General features: G+C 39.1%; 1 protein-coding gene across 2 annotated transcripts; it reads right to left on the reverse strand.

The window, feature by feature from the left end:
* Window positions 1–8,142: 8,142 nt before the first annotated feature.
* On the reverse strand, window positions 8,143–14,636 carry LOC135250516 (regulator of cell cycle RGCC-like). Of its 2 annotated transcripts, none has more exons than XM_064326856.1 (5): window positions 14,453–14,636; window positions 13,987–14,163; window positions 9,786–9,896; window positions 9,615–9,691; window positions 8,143–8,948 (listed from the first exon to the last, which is right to left on the reverse strand). In XM_064326856.1, the coding sequence occupies exons 1-5, from the start codon at window positions 14,484–14,486 to the stop codon at window positions 8,871–8,873; spliced, it is 477 nt and encodes a 158-aa protein (XP_064182926.1). In that variant the 5' UTR covers window positions 14,487–14,636; the 3' UTR covers window positions 8,143–8,870. The 2 variants fall into 2 exon arrangements, with proteins under 2 accessions (XP_064182926.1, XP_064182927.1); XM_064326857.1 differs by having other exon boundaries at window positions 8,143–8,976; window positions 9,629–9,691; window positions 14,453–14,633.
* Window positions 14,637–15,132: the final 496 nt, after the last annotated feature.

Consider the following 15,132-nt stretch of genomic DNA (forward strand, 5'->3'; position numbering starts at 1 on the left):
AATGCTAAATGTATTTGTTCACATGTACGCCCTCTGGAAACATAGCATCACTGTACAAACTGCATTGGAATTAAAAGAAGTTTATTTTCTTGTGTTAGCCCATGAACCTTGAATGCCTTGATACCAGCCATTGTAAACCGGCTTGTCACCAGAACGAGAGAACTGGAAATATACATAAAAATTGCCTGGGCCAATCAAAATCATGCACTGAAAAAACACAAAAAATGATTTATCTCTTTAAAAACACCTTCTCAAAGCAAATAAAATGTGGGTCATGTATTATTATTATTATTATTATTATTATTATTATTATTATTATTATTATATTATTTGTTTTTAATTTATTATTATTTTTTTAAATTTATTTATTTATTTATTTTTAAATATATATATATTACCAAACAGCTAAGGGTTTAAAACTAGGAGAAAGGCTTACCTTTCTGCAGGTCACCTACCCAAAGCAGAGGGACAAAGCTTAACTGGACTCAGTGGCTCGAGAATAAAAAGATTAATGTGCTTGAGTGCCCCGGTCAAAATTTTTACCTCCACCTCATCAAACAACTCTGGTACAATGTTTTGTTATCTAAAAGCAATATCTAAGCAGATTGAAAGAGATGGAGCATAACTTCCATGGAATAACGGACAAAAATTGTCCCCCCAAAAAAGGTAAAAAATATTGACTTTGAAAAAAATATATTGTTTTTGTCATTAAACTAAGTCATACACTAAGGAATGCATATTTTAATTAATTAAATTAATTCAGAAAAAAATCTTTTTTGATTAATTGCTATCATGTGTATGAACTGTATGTACGTACAAATGTATATTTGCATAATTTAAAACACATTTTCAGGACTCCATATAGTCTAAACCAAGCAAACTATTTAACTTCAAGTTGAATTCAAAGTTTGCCAAAAAAGACATTTTCTTTCAAGAAAATGCTTTTTCATGGATTTCAGGCTGAACTGCAATTGCCTGGAGTTGGAACTCATTTTATTCAAATTATTTTTCCCATGACCTTTATTATATATTATTATAAAATACTCAGTGTAACCAATCAGTCACAGCCTGGTTCCAGGCTACCTTTCCCCTATATAGGGTAAAATACAATACCTTTTCCCTTGTGATGCATGTGGACTTCTGTGATGACAGTGGACGATTTAACTACAAGTATATAATATGAAAGGGGTTAGTAATGACAGTCATACAAGTTGAAAGTATCCTTTCATTAGCATTGGCAAAGCAGCTTTTGAGAAATGCATTATTTCCACAGGCACAGTGGCATAGTGATTAGCACTGCTGCCACGCAAGAAGTAGGTTCCGGGTTCGAATCCGGGTCCAACTGGATCCTCTCTGTGTGGAGTTTGCATGTTCACGTGGGTTTATTCCGGGTACTCCGGTTTCCTCCCACACTCAAGGACATGCATGTTAGGTGCGCAGTCCCCGGGCACTGCAATGTGGCTGCCCACTGCTCCTAAGTAACTAGAATGGGTCAAATGCAGAGGACAAATTACCCCACGGGGTTCAATAAAAGTATATCTTATATCTTATCTTATTACTTCTGTGGCTTATGGTTACATATTCCTCACTTGAAGTCTGCAGTGTTGGCTGTGACTGACTGTCTGGGCCTGCCTCTGTTGTTTTAAATGCTCTGGTGTCGAAATTGCTGAAATTCACGTGTCTTTTGGAAAGCATTCTGCAAGCTCTGCTACGTGCCAAGTGTGCTATAGTGTCCTTGAGGAGTCAGGGGAGTCTTGGAAAATTGACTTAAGAGTCATATTTTAGAGGAATATTCTGCATTCACTTGTGGCCATTTAAAACCTTGTGTTTAGTCTTATGCACATTTTCTGAAAACACGGAAGGTATTTACATGACAATTGTAATGCAAGGGAATTTAGTAGCCAGTGCTCTTGTTAATCATAATCAAAAGCATTGCATTCGTAAATGAGCAAACCATGTGTTATTTTCTAGCAATCTGTGGCTAGTACATTTTAAGTGATTTGTCTCCTGATATATTCCAGATGATCCCACTTTCCTAATTGCTGTTTATACTTGAGCCACACAATGTCCTGTTTGAATCATAATTCATCACAATAAACAGTGGGGGGTAATTTACAACACTTGGTATGTGCATGTGGTGTAACTGGATGTGATCCTAAAACTAGCGGAGTCTTGTTTTCTACCGCCCCCCGCTCATTGTTCCCCTGTTTTGGATGCATCAGACAAAGTATGCAATGTGATGCTCTGCAGCCACTCCCTCATCACATGACTGGGGAGGGTGTTTAAATAGTATGTGCAGTGACTACAAACTAACTACACAGGAACGTGTATTCCTGGAAACAGTTATTGCGATGTATGTGGAGCTCATATACTGTAACATACTTTCAGCCCCAAATTAGGTTGAAAGGAATGTGTTGGGGCCAGCGTCCCCCATCTTTTCTGAAGAGGGCTGATGTGGGTGCAGGTTGTTGTTGTGTTCAATAACTAAAACACTTGATTCAGTTTATGTAATTCTTGACTGAAGACTTTGTCCTCCCATGTACAGTTTGAACAGGTAGCATTAAGCAGCATGTTTATCTATCTCTTCTTCCATGACAAACCCCATGTATTTCTCAAACTATAATGAATTTAATCATTAACATTTATGAGATTAGCTCCCATGTCTGAGAACCGTGGGCTTTAGCTCAGCTGGCTAATGTTATCTCCGGCTGTGCTGTCCCCTGTTACGCCAGCATGACCTCTCCTGTGCCATGTGACCCTGGTGGGCAGTCAGAGTGTGGAATGCATGTCACCTCAGCAGTGCTGAACAGGCTGATAAGTGGGAATTGACAAATGATCTTTAAGAGATTGCCCCCTTAGGGCCAGTGGAACAGTCCTCTCCCGCACCCACTACCAGCCCCAGCCACCACCATTATTTTTACCTGATGGGCTTCTGACAAACAGCCTGGACTGAGATTTCTGCCAACAAGTAGCTTTTAATACTTCAGTAGATAGATCAGCAAGTTGTAGCAGGGGTGTGAACAGAGAAACTATGAATAGTGGTTTTGGTAGGAGCTGGTTGTAGCTGCATTAGTTTGGATTGAACATCTTCACTTGTAGCTTGTCACCCAGTCCCCAAAGGATCTTATGATATGCCAGGAATACTACTGTGAAATTATGTTCACACAAAGACACATGACCAGGGCTGCCAGGGGTAAGGGGTATTAGTAATATTGAAAATGTGCAAAAATACTATTTATGCTATGCATCCAAAGTAAAATACTGATCTTCAATGTTCCTTATATCATGAAAATGGGGAAAAATGTCCCATAACCATTCCATAAGGAGTAGTCACCGACAACCATCATTGTTTTCTGGTAAAATTAAAATTAAAACTCTGACAACCAAACTTTTTTAAATTTTATTTTATTTTTTACATTCATTGGATTTCTGCATATTAGATTCAATTTAAATATTTATGTGAAAGTGTCTGCTGTAGCCTGCTCTATACTGGCCAAGCCTTCCACATGATTTATTGTGAAGTTGTTTACCAATAAAACACTTGTCTCCTCGTGATTCAACTGAAAGGCCACTTGCTGCGGACAGGCTGTCTTTCATCCCCCCTAACTAAACCCTGATAAATTTTTCCCTCCTCGTTCTTATTCATGCAGTTTGAAAGCTCTCTTTCTTCTCCCTCTTGGCAAATAGTGCCCCGTAACAGTGAAATAAGAGTAGTGTGATGACAGACACATTATGAAGCCTAAGAGAACAAATTACTGCCTTTTTGGGTGAGATCTGAACATCGCAACCGGTGTTTAGCCAGGTCCTCAACCGATTTAGCTTGTTTCACAGTTGCTCAGTGTCACTCAGGATCTCTGAGTTTCTGGTTCATTGAACTCTGCTGGGTGTACTTCTCTCAGCATTTTAAAAAAAATCACATATAAGTCCACAAAACAAACAGGACAGGTGTGACCTTATCAAGATGATTGACATACAGGCTAAATGATTGTTTCCCCGAGAGGTTTGACCTTTTCCCTCAGAATGCTGGTAATGGGTGCTCTTATCCTTTGTTGTTTTCTGTGGCCCCAGGCCCACCCTCAGCACAGCCAATGTGCTTGGGTTCTTCAGGATCACTGACACTGCTGCTATCTCAGCTTTAGGATCTCTTAATGTTGCCTGGTCAAGCACATTGGCCTCCTTGTCACATCTTAATTAGTGGCACTGATGATCTAATGAGTGTTCCCCCACGTATTCCATTTGACTCAGTGTCAAGTACAGTAGGTGTTTTTTCTCCTAGCTAGTGCTTCGCGTTGTCAGGAACCTATATCCTACAGCTTTCTAGGAATAGGAACCTGCTTTCCCGGAACTGGTTTTGAATAGGAGAACCTCCAAACCATGTCTGCCTGCAGATGGAGTCTAGATATAGGCCAGGATTCAAAATCTGTCCTAAGCTTTCACAAACTTAAAAGCGAGTGATTTACTTTTACTTTATGGTAAGTTCAGAAATCAACTTCAGAATTAAACTTTTTCAGACCTATTGAACTTTAGGGAAAACCTTAAGGATCCATTGAGTTACCCAGCTATAAAGTATATTTAAATTATTGCGATAATTATGCCTCAATACCTCCATCTACTTCACCACAACTGGCAGAGCAGGCTACCACTAACTACAGTTGAAGATCTCTGCCGTAGATATTCATTTACATCAAAGAGTAGAAGTCATTAGCCTGTCTTTTTTCCTGTTATGCTTTCTGACCACCACTGACCCTGGCCTGGGACCTTTAACCATTTGCCCCAATAAGATTACAGGCTGTTAGTGACTCAGAGGTCATTGGAGGGACCACTACATTTGAACAAACTTATAATAAGTGTAGCTGTGCTTGGTGAAATTTCAAGGAAATTAAATCGCATTTTGTGGCCTGAAAGATATTTAATCTTTGTACCATCCATATATATTCTACCTAAGAATAAATTATTTTCTGCATAAGATTGTTGATAAAGACTAAGGCCCTCCTATGGTACATGGAATGTCATGGATATTATTCTTCTCTGGCCAATAACGGTGCATAGCATAGGACGGAACCAATGCAATGGATAGATACAGTTCTTCTCTATAGACTGCAGATTGCTTATCACTATTTAAGACTCCACACAATTATACTTTAACACTTCTAAAGTAGATTGCACTTTGCTGTAAAACAACATCAGTGCACTAACAGGTAATTTAGCCCGACAACAGTTAACTTAGGGACGACTTATTTTAAAATTGCACATCCACAGTGAAACATTCAGTATTAAATCAACTGTGATAGGATACATATTACTCTGATTTCATAGAAATTCCACACATTACTGTGGCCCCTGTCAAATAGACAACACATGCATGAATAGAACACTATACCAATGAACAGCACTTCCTTAGTTCTTACATGTGCATTGATAGTGAACTATGCAGAGGAGGACAACATACGGTATAGGCAGAGTACACTTGTGTTGCACTTGGCGTCGCTTTGCGCTGGGTGTAAGATAGAGCCCCTTGTGTCTTTTCAAGATTTCTGTCCCATTTTCCAGGTTTTGATTGTAACATGTTTTCTCCATAACTCCATTATTCAATCACAATTGAATTAGCTGTAGTTCATCAATACCAGGGATCTCAAACTGAAATCCTGGAGGACCACTGCGTCTGCTGTTTTTGGATGCCTTCCTGCTCTTAAGAGCTAAATTAAAGTAACCTTGTTTCTAAAATTTAAATTGGCTGCTGATCGAAAGGAAATCACTAAAACTGGCAGATACTGTGGCCCTCCAGGACTGGATTTTGAGACCACTGTTCAAGACACTCTTCCACAAAACAATGCACAGCAAAATTACTAGCATTAAATCAACTCTAGCAGTAACATTAACTTTAACCGTGTCCAAAGGGGACTCTGAGTTAAAAGTCCGCTTAGATTTTATCTTACACTGACAGTTATTCTGTGTGTGCAATTTGAGGATGCAATTGTACTTCATTGTTATTGTACATTCTTATATTGTACTTATTTGTATATTCACATACATTATTTTGGATTAATCCTATATTTTGTTAATTTTATTCATTATTATCCATTATCCATCATGAGTGAAGTGTCCAGCTTCAAATGGATAGATGTTGGCACACAAAGTAAAAAGGCATCTATTTCTAAATCAGTTCCTGAAACTGAATTGTTGTGCAGACATTTTTCCATGTGCATGTTAGTATTGTTTTGCCTAAATATAATGTCTTGACATCCTGCCGGTGGCACTGTTGTTGTGCTGTTGCTATCCCCTGCAGTTCCCCATTGTTCCTCCTCTTCCTCCCTCTACCCCTTTTTTTCCTCCTTCATCTTGTACACCCTCCAACCCCCCCCCCCCCCCTTGGGTTTTTGACATGTTTACTAAGGAGCAGAATGTCCAAGTTTAGCCCATCTTTCCTGTTTGTCTGCGGGCAGACGGCCCAGCCGTCCACCTCTGACTTTCCCACACTCCCGGACCAACGCCCCTCTGCGGCTGGCTTGGTCTCCTGCCAGGCCTGACACATGCGGCCCTGCCAAAAAGAACATTCCAGATGCCGACTGGGATGCGCCAAAAGGCCACAGCTGGTGGCAATGGGAGTAACCATGGAAACTGGGGTAGATGTGCATATTGTTGCAGAACAGTCTATTAGCCATGACTTGCTAATATGCATTTGTCCGTGTTTGTATTATTTTTAATTGAGATCGGCCTATGCACAAAGTAAGCTGTAATGTTTCCCTGTTGATTTCTCGCCAGGTGTCTCTCAGAGTTTTTTCCCCAATGAGATTTTACTTAGAAAGGCCTAATACAAACTCTAGGTATTCTTTGGTGTTATCCTTTGGGTAATAGGACTTTTTCTGACCTCCCTTCTGTTCCTGAATGTTCTGTGAGGACTGAGGCCGGGGACAGTACATTCTTTTAGACCATAGCCAAGTCAGTTGACCGGCCAGTGAGTGTCCCGTCTCAGTCAGGCTCCAGATCTGTAATAAAGATCATGTTCTGTCCCACCTGCTCCAACTGGGTCATGCCTCCATAACAGACCAGGGTCAAATACTGCATTTTAAATATTTTAACCCTTAAGACACCTGCACAATTCCTACGATGACAGACAATTTTATAATCAACATTTTTAACAATGTTCAGAATAAAATTATTCCATAGGATGAATATCCTATATATATATATTTGAACATTTTAATTTGTTAAATCAACTAGTTAAATCTGACGTTGTGGGGCACTGGTATATCTCCACCAGAATCACGAAGTGATTTCTCTTTCAACGTTCCTACTGCACAAGTAAAGTGACAGAAATCTAATTCAGTCAGGACGACTCATATATTTAGATTAAATATATTAATGAAATATGCGAAGTAATTATTTTTTGATTTACCACTGAATGGATGTGCATTAGGTACATCTGTGCATGTACCAGCACGCACTAACTTATTGAATGATCATGATACACATCCCCTACTACACAAGAGAAATACCAAAACCCCCCAGTATCTACAAGCAAATCCAACCAACAGGTGGAAGAGGGTGAGCACAGTCTTATGAGCTGCAGCAAGCGTAGCATGCAAAAAGCAATTCAGGCAATGAGCAGCACCTGAGTGGTCTGACTGTCAATTAAAAAAAGGTGCTCAATTTGTTATGTGTGCGTGCGATAGGTTGAGTATGAGAGACCAATGCTGAGGCTGACCAATGGTTAGCTGCATTAAGAGTTTCCTGAAAGAACTTGCTCTGCGCATTTTATATACATCACTAATTTCAATGGTAACAGAGAGGAGCTAAACAGAGACAGCAGGGCAGTGTGAAAATTCCACTAATGTAATGTTATTTCATTGTTTTTTTAATGCCCAGTGAAAGCACTCATTTTGGAATCTCTGATATACAAAAGGCACATGATAAAATGTTCATGACAGTATGCCAGTAGAAATGTTCATATCATTGAACTTTTGAAGCTGGAGTCCTGGCAACTGTTTACTACTACTTAACTACTTCATTGGATCAGCTTTATATCTCATTAGATATAAAGATATAGAATGTATTGCCAAATATGAAGTTCAAGTATTCAATTATTCAAGTATTCCTAGCATATTAACACTCATTACAACAAAAAAGAACACACCAGAAATGTTTCTTTTCAGTGAACAATTTATTCATCATTGAAGCAAAAGAGTCAAAATTACTCTATAGACCTACAGATAACACCACAATCATTTGTAAATATATGACAGTGGTCATTTGCTGATGTGAGTTCATGCATAATTCACAAGACAGATATCCTGATTTCTGCTAAGTTTCAACTGCAATTGATTGTTTTAATTGTATTGTGAGTGGAAAGAACAATTTACAGTCAACAGATTGTAAAGAATAGATTTTAGGCTTTAGGTTTCCCATTAAGAGACTTGAGTTTTTAAAAAAATATATATATTTTAAGGGGGCAGACGGCAGAGGGAAAAGGCACTGAACTTTCCAGTTATAATTGAATGACTGGTAGACTGGTTTCGTTACTGTTTTCTTAAATCCAATTTTATTGAATATTTTAAGCATTAAATATGATGTATATCATTATCTTTTGCTTTCCAGTTGTAAATTAGGGTTCACAGTAATACAAACACAAAAAACAACACACAATTTAAGCTATTTTAAGCTATTTATACAGAAGCAATAAAATCTGAATCCATATTTACATCAAATACAAAAATATATTTCACAAAAAAAAGCAGTATGGATAAAATTTACAATAAACAACTCTACAAATTTACAAATATAATAAGCCATTTAAATAATATTACAGCACATGTTTCCCCATTAAGAAGCACCACGCAGGGCAGTGGGGGAAACGGTCAGTCTGTTGAACATTATACCACATCTCGGCTTTGCGCTATTCTCGCTGAACCACAAGGTTTGGCCCTGCTCAGTCTTCCTGGAGTGGGTATCTCCCAGCCCTGGCTCCAGGTCACATGGCTGTGGGTAAACACAACAGGAGAAGTAGTACACTAAGTATGGATTTGAAGGTCTCAGGATATCAGTGCTATACTTAGATTGGTTTTAGGACCTACTGACATTGCTGACAGCTATGGTAAACAGTCTGTTCCAATACACGTGCTAATTTTCACTTTATTGCACTGCTGAAATGATGCTGGAACATACAGTACCCAACTGGGCCATATCATTACAAGGAAGTCCTTGCTCTCATCTCATGGGAGATAAACTGTCTTCTCTTTCATAACACTAGCGTCAACCATTACAACCTTTTACATTTTACAAGAATTATTAAACATAATTATATTGCTCAGGATATTAGCCTGAATATTAAAGGAGCTCTCTACTTTTCTCCTTCACTATAAAAGATCTCACTACACTATAATGTATTTTTAACTGCGTTCTGAGTCTCACAATGCCAATCCTGAAATGTATTTTTCCATGATTTTACCAGGAAAGTCCCATAATAAACTGCAGAATCTCTAACCCAACTTATTTTCACAAGATTTTAAATGAAGGCATTGAGTATTTACACCAAATATACACCCTTAAAGTCTTCTCAGAAAACCTTGATAGTAAAAAATGTACCACAAGGTTAAATGTTTCGTTGCTGCATTCACCTCATAACACTTACTTGCTAATGTCTTGTCGAGGTCAGCAATAAAGTCCTCCAGTTCTTTAGTGTCACCAAGCTTAGCTGCAGATACAGCGGAGAAACAAGTCAAATCAGATGACCGTCCAACAACCTCGTCACACATGTGTCACACGCAGGGCACGCAAAGCAAATGCACCTCTAGTTGATGAAGCGGTCAGATAGGTAGGCGTAGGAGAGAACACTGGGGTGGGGGAGTTCAGCTTCTCATCGCTGAAGCTGAAACTGTTTCTGTTGAGGGACTCTGCACCTGTTAGGGAAGAAGGGAAGAGATGGAGGGGGGAGAGAGAGAGAGAGAGAGAGAGAGAGGGGATCACAGTCAGAACCAAAGAATGCTCATTCACCTCTCCATATGCCACCCAGGTAGATGGATGATACCAATAGCAAAGGTAATTACAGGAAAATCTCTTCTGTATTCATGGTTGTTCCACATGCTTACTGCAACTTTGAATTGGTTTGCCAATTGTCCTTAAGCTACTTACAAAACAATACGTGAATAAGTAATATGTGCATATACAACATAGAGGCATTTCAAATATGAATAGTTGTCACTTATTATTCTGTCACTAGGGATGGTACACAGACATGCAGACACAGGTCGGGTTATTGTTAAAAGTTTTGATGTACTGTATATACATGGTGCTTATTTTCTCAATGATCAAAGGGCCAAGAGTATGTCAATGCCCAACTACATTTGGGCCCCTGGTCAACAACTGAATATAATAATAATATATAATAATATTCAGCATCTGTGCTGATAGTGCAAGCCCAGCGTGTGAATGGTGCAGTCTCTAATAATCACATCTTCATTGTTTTTGCTCACATTCACATTCACACACACAGACCTTTTCAAGTCAACAAGTTCCACACCTGTGGGTTAATTTATAGCCAAAGTCCTTCCAAACTTGAAAGGCAACACTGCCTGTGCATAATAATGTTGCTCTTCAGTATGTGTTTGCACATTCTTCCTCTCAGCAAATTGTTCAGAACAAGAAAACAAAATGACATGCCATTACTGGAGATGTTAAGGTAGTCACTAATCTGCAGAACTCTATGGTGGCAAACTCCTTATATACTGCTGCTATATTGCATCTGGTGGAAGTATATTCCATTGTGTGAGAACAGGTTGAACTTGGTTTTCAAAAAATGTGCACATTTGTAGAACTTTTATACAAATGCAAAAAGCTGTAACAATTTTTGACTGTGTTACTGTGTGTGACATAATGAACCCTTTAAATTTGCCCCTGGGTATTTTGAAGTTAATTTCTGTGGGTGAAAGCCAAACGTTCCCCACTCATGAAAATGTTAGCATGACTATTCAAATCAAAATCAACTGCCATTTGCCCCCTTGGATTCAACCAATCATGATGCTGTTATGCTTATGATTCTTACAAATTATGCTCCTAAAAAGGTTATATGAGAATGCACATGCATATACTGTAGCCTAGACCCTATCACCTTGTGTGATTTCAATATTGCTTCAAAGGGATAGGAATCATGTCCATGGCCAAGATGTCAAAGATGTGATTTGATAATCTATATTTCACATACTGTGGCACCCCTACAGGAGCAGTTGATGAAAGGGTTTCACGTTGAGAACATTTCCTCTGTAAAACTGCAGCAGCTACTTAACCTACAGCCGTCTTGGTGGAGGTCAAAGTCTAGTTCACTAACCATTATGGCACACCGTTAACCTGATTTTATACTTGGGTGACTGAGGATCTCAGTGGGTAAGACTTTTTCCCCTCTGATCTCCTCCATTAGCCAGAGCTGGGTGACTCAGTGGGTTTTGCTGACCAATCACATTCCTCTTATGAACAGACTTGTCTTCTATATACCTTGCGGAAATAGAATATAGTGCAACGTATTGAAATAAAAGATGTCCTCAAGATCAGAAAGTATATTTCAACACCACAAAATATGTTAGCAAATATGCAAATTATTGTTGATATTGGTATATATTTCTTATAAATCACTATGAAACATTATATCATTATATTTCCCAAAAATCCACATAATTCATTTAATTTCAGTATATCCCGTTCATGTAAGGGATGATAGAGGGAGGTCCAGAATGAGAGATGATTATTCATAAATCAAAATTCAGTCCACCCCTTAATCCAGACTTCAGTAATTCCATTTAAAGCTCAGGGCAGTCTTCCAGTCTACCCGTCCACACTGCTGTGAATGTGCAGCACCACCTGGAGTGGTGGTGATGAGACATGGAACTGACCCTGAACCCTGCTTCTGGCCTGGGTTGTGGAGTCCTGGCTCTCCCTGCCTATCTGTCTTTTTGCAGGCACGGTTCAATGAAGTCCTGAACACTCCATTCTTTGCACCCCGAAGGAGATGGAATCTAGAAACTGGTGGCCGTTTGCCGGTGGGTGTGAAAGCAAAGTCTCGATCGCTTCCAGCAGTTTCAGGCACTTATGTTCTAACGTTCTGCCTTCAGAAAAACAAGGAATTAACCCCCTTGTTCAAAATGGCAGTTATAAAAAGTGTTTCTGGTTAATAATTCAGGTCTTGCAATGTGAGATCCTGTGCTGTAGATTAATGCCAAGTCAACTGAGTTCTATTGTAATTATCAAAACTTTTCTAGTCATTAAGCACTTCAGAAATACACATTTTAGAGGCTGCTTCTTTATTTTATTTATTTAATTAATAATGAATACCTTTGATACAGTTTGATAAAGTGGGACCCACTGGTATGTCATGCCATACAATTTAGATGTAAATTGCATGCCCTTCTTTGTGGAGTTCTTTAAAGAGGGTCATCAGTCCAGTAAGTGCTAAGGAATCACTTTTGTGCATTCCCACAGAACTCCCATGACCACAACACATATGGCTGTGAGAGTAAATCACTGTACGCAAGGGGTGCAAGGAGCATTTGGCAAGTTTACAGAACTGTGCAATTTGACAGTGTTCCAGCAGGGAATGCTGTATAATGCATTAGTCTTAGACACTGGATGGCTGAACTACTGTAAGGATTTCTACAGCAGTGGCCCTTGAAGATGCGCCCACTGACATTTTCGGAGGGCTAGGATCATGTGTTGTGTACAGGAGTTTACACTAAAGCATGTAAACTCCTGTACTCATCTCTGTCTGTACAGCTTGCTATGTTTGACAGTATTTCACACTTCGTAATCTTAAGTTCCTTGTAACACATGGAAACTTCTAAATGTGGAGAACACTGCAGTGATTATTTATACAGCAAAATTCTCACCAGCAAAAAAGACCAGCAGAGACCACATGTACATTATTAGTGTCACAATTACTCTATGAGGGTTGGTTTTGCACGGAACACGTTGTTGTGTATATGCAGTAGTGTAAAAGCATGGGAGTTTCTTCTCTCAGTCCATAATAATGTACCATTGTAGCTAACACTTTCACTGTTGAATGAATCTAAGCCCATTGAGGCAAACTGATGTTATGATGATCATTGTTCTACAGTGATGAGGCCGCATGGCTACAGAGGGAGAAGGAAAGATAATACCTCAGTGACAAGCAATCATCACTTAACAGAGGCTATTGTGTACATCCAAACTTTTCACAGGTTCCAGCGTACAGAGTTACAAAGTAGAACGGTGCTGTCAGAAGCTACATACTGGGGGTGCAAACAAACAGATGACCCATTTTCGTATTTCACGCCAAATTCTGCTCTTAATCACAATCATACAAATCATTATTTGATCTGTTTATGTATATATACAAAGAACAAAGAGCAGAACACTTAGGAAGGGAGTTATGCTTCCCTGCTTCCCTGGCTATATGACATACCTCAAGTAGAACTTTGCTTTGCCAGTTGCACCTTAAACATATTTGGGAGCATTTAATACTGTGTGTGGGTATCTCTTTACAACCACGTACAGTACCTGCCCAACACAGCTACTGTTCCACAAACCACAGATATGAGTTTATGATCTCCTCAATATACAATTACGGTTTGAATAAAAAGTAAGCTAAACAGATCAACTTATCTCACCCTCACGATGCAAAATATCAAGTCTCATATTGAGGCAATGGAAATATAGGGCTTGCAGCAGAAATTATGATTTTGATTATGAATAAAACGTGGATGAAACTGAAATTTGTCCAGTGGGTTGGACAATCGATAGCCTCATAAAAATCTGCCCATGGATTCCCTCATAGTTTTTTATTTTTAAACGCTGGAAACTGACTGGGAACAAAGGGGATCTAAACTATTGTTTGTCATCTGCAATAATGATCCGTACAGACGAATATGTTGTGATCCACGTGTTGTGTTTAGCCTACTTGAATTATTTACCGTAAAAATTCTGTTGAAAACTTTCAAAATATTGATAATAAAAGTTCACGCTTACTTTCTGAATCGCTGATGCCGCTGTCGCTGACGCTGGCGCTACTCCGCCTTTTCACAGTTTTTAAGTGTTCGTCGTATCTGAAATGTCTCTTTTCCATGGGGGACGTGAAGTCCTCAATGACTGCGTCGAACTCGCATAACACAGCATGAAGACCGTCGTCATCTTCAAGAAATTGCGCTGTTGGAATAGGACAGCGCATCACTATGGTGGTCTGAAACGGCACATGTGCTGCTTCATCGTTTGAAAACCAGGAGTCATAGGAAATCAATTTAAATAGTATAGGATGCATCACTACATGATTTAATGCAGTCAAAAAGCTGTGCAGTATGATATAAACATTTTTTTAAAGAAAAAGAGAATGACCAATAGATAACCGCGGATAGTTATGAGACTAAAGTCTGTCTGCACCTTGCAGTTTGCTCGAGATGGAATGCAGTAAAGATGCATAAAGATTCTTTCAACTTACATTTGTTCTGAGATTTCATTTTTGGAGATTTCATTGTGGATGCTTGAAGTCTATATCTTGTCCTCTGTACACGAGATAAAAGCGATTACTTGAAAAAAGTATTTTCCAACGGAGTTGTCGGATTTACACCAGAGAGGCCCCGTGTTACTTGTCTTGTCTGACAACTAGCTACTGTTTTTCGGATCAAGACTCCTTTTAAATGATTCCTAAACCCGGTAGGGGGCGGTGACACAGTGGAGAAAAGGGCGGGGTAGGGGGCCTGCTTCTTCACTTGCCAGTAGTATTGCCTTAAACCCGTTATATCGGGGTCAGTTACGCGTTGGCGTCATTCCCATGAAAGTATGTTTGTAAACAACTACTGTGGTTCGTAGCAGGAATGTAGGGCATAGCTACACATAATACTTTTATATTTTTACACATGACCTTGCCCTGACCACCTCCCTCCCACATATCGGTTTATTTTTGGACAGAGAGAGGTTGAACTATGCGGTAGCTATGTATTTACCTATTTTTCTATATTAGAAATTATGTAATTTTGATAAGATCTTGTTTCATCATCATCATCCTCGTGCTTGCTTATACACTTGATCAAAGGTAGCTTTTATATCAGACATGATGTAACAGTGGCCTTTGATATTTTTGTAGGGATTACACATGAGTGGCTATCTATTTCGGTAAAC

The sequence above is a fragment of the Anguilla rostrata genome, chromosome 3, assembly GCF_018555375.3.
Source record: "Anguilla rostrata isolate EN2019 chromosome 3, ASM1855537v3, whole genome shotgun sequence".
NCBI classification, from domain to species: domain Eukaryota; kingdom Metazoa; phylum Chordata; class Actinopteri; order Anguilliformes; family Anguillidae; genus Anguilla; species Anguilla rostrata.

Coding starts and splice junctions, on each gene's coding strand:
- LOC135250516 (XM_064326856.1), bottom strand. CDS start 14,486: ATGAAATCTCCAAAAATGAAATCTCAGAACAAAT. Junction 14,164..14,452: donor AATGAAATCTCAGAACAAAT/GTAAGTTGAAAG, acceptor CTATTCCAACAG/CGCAATTTCTTGAAGATGAC. Junction 9,897..13,986: donor CGGCATCAGCGATTCAGAAA/GTAAGCGTGAAC, acceptor CTTCCCTAACAG/GTGCAGAGTCCCTCAACAGA.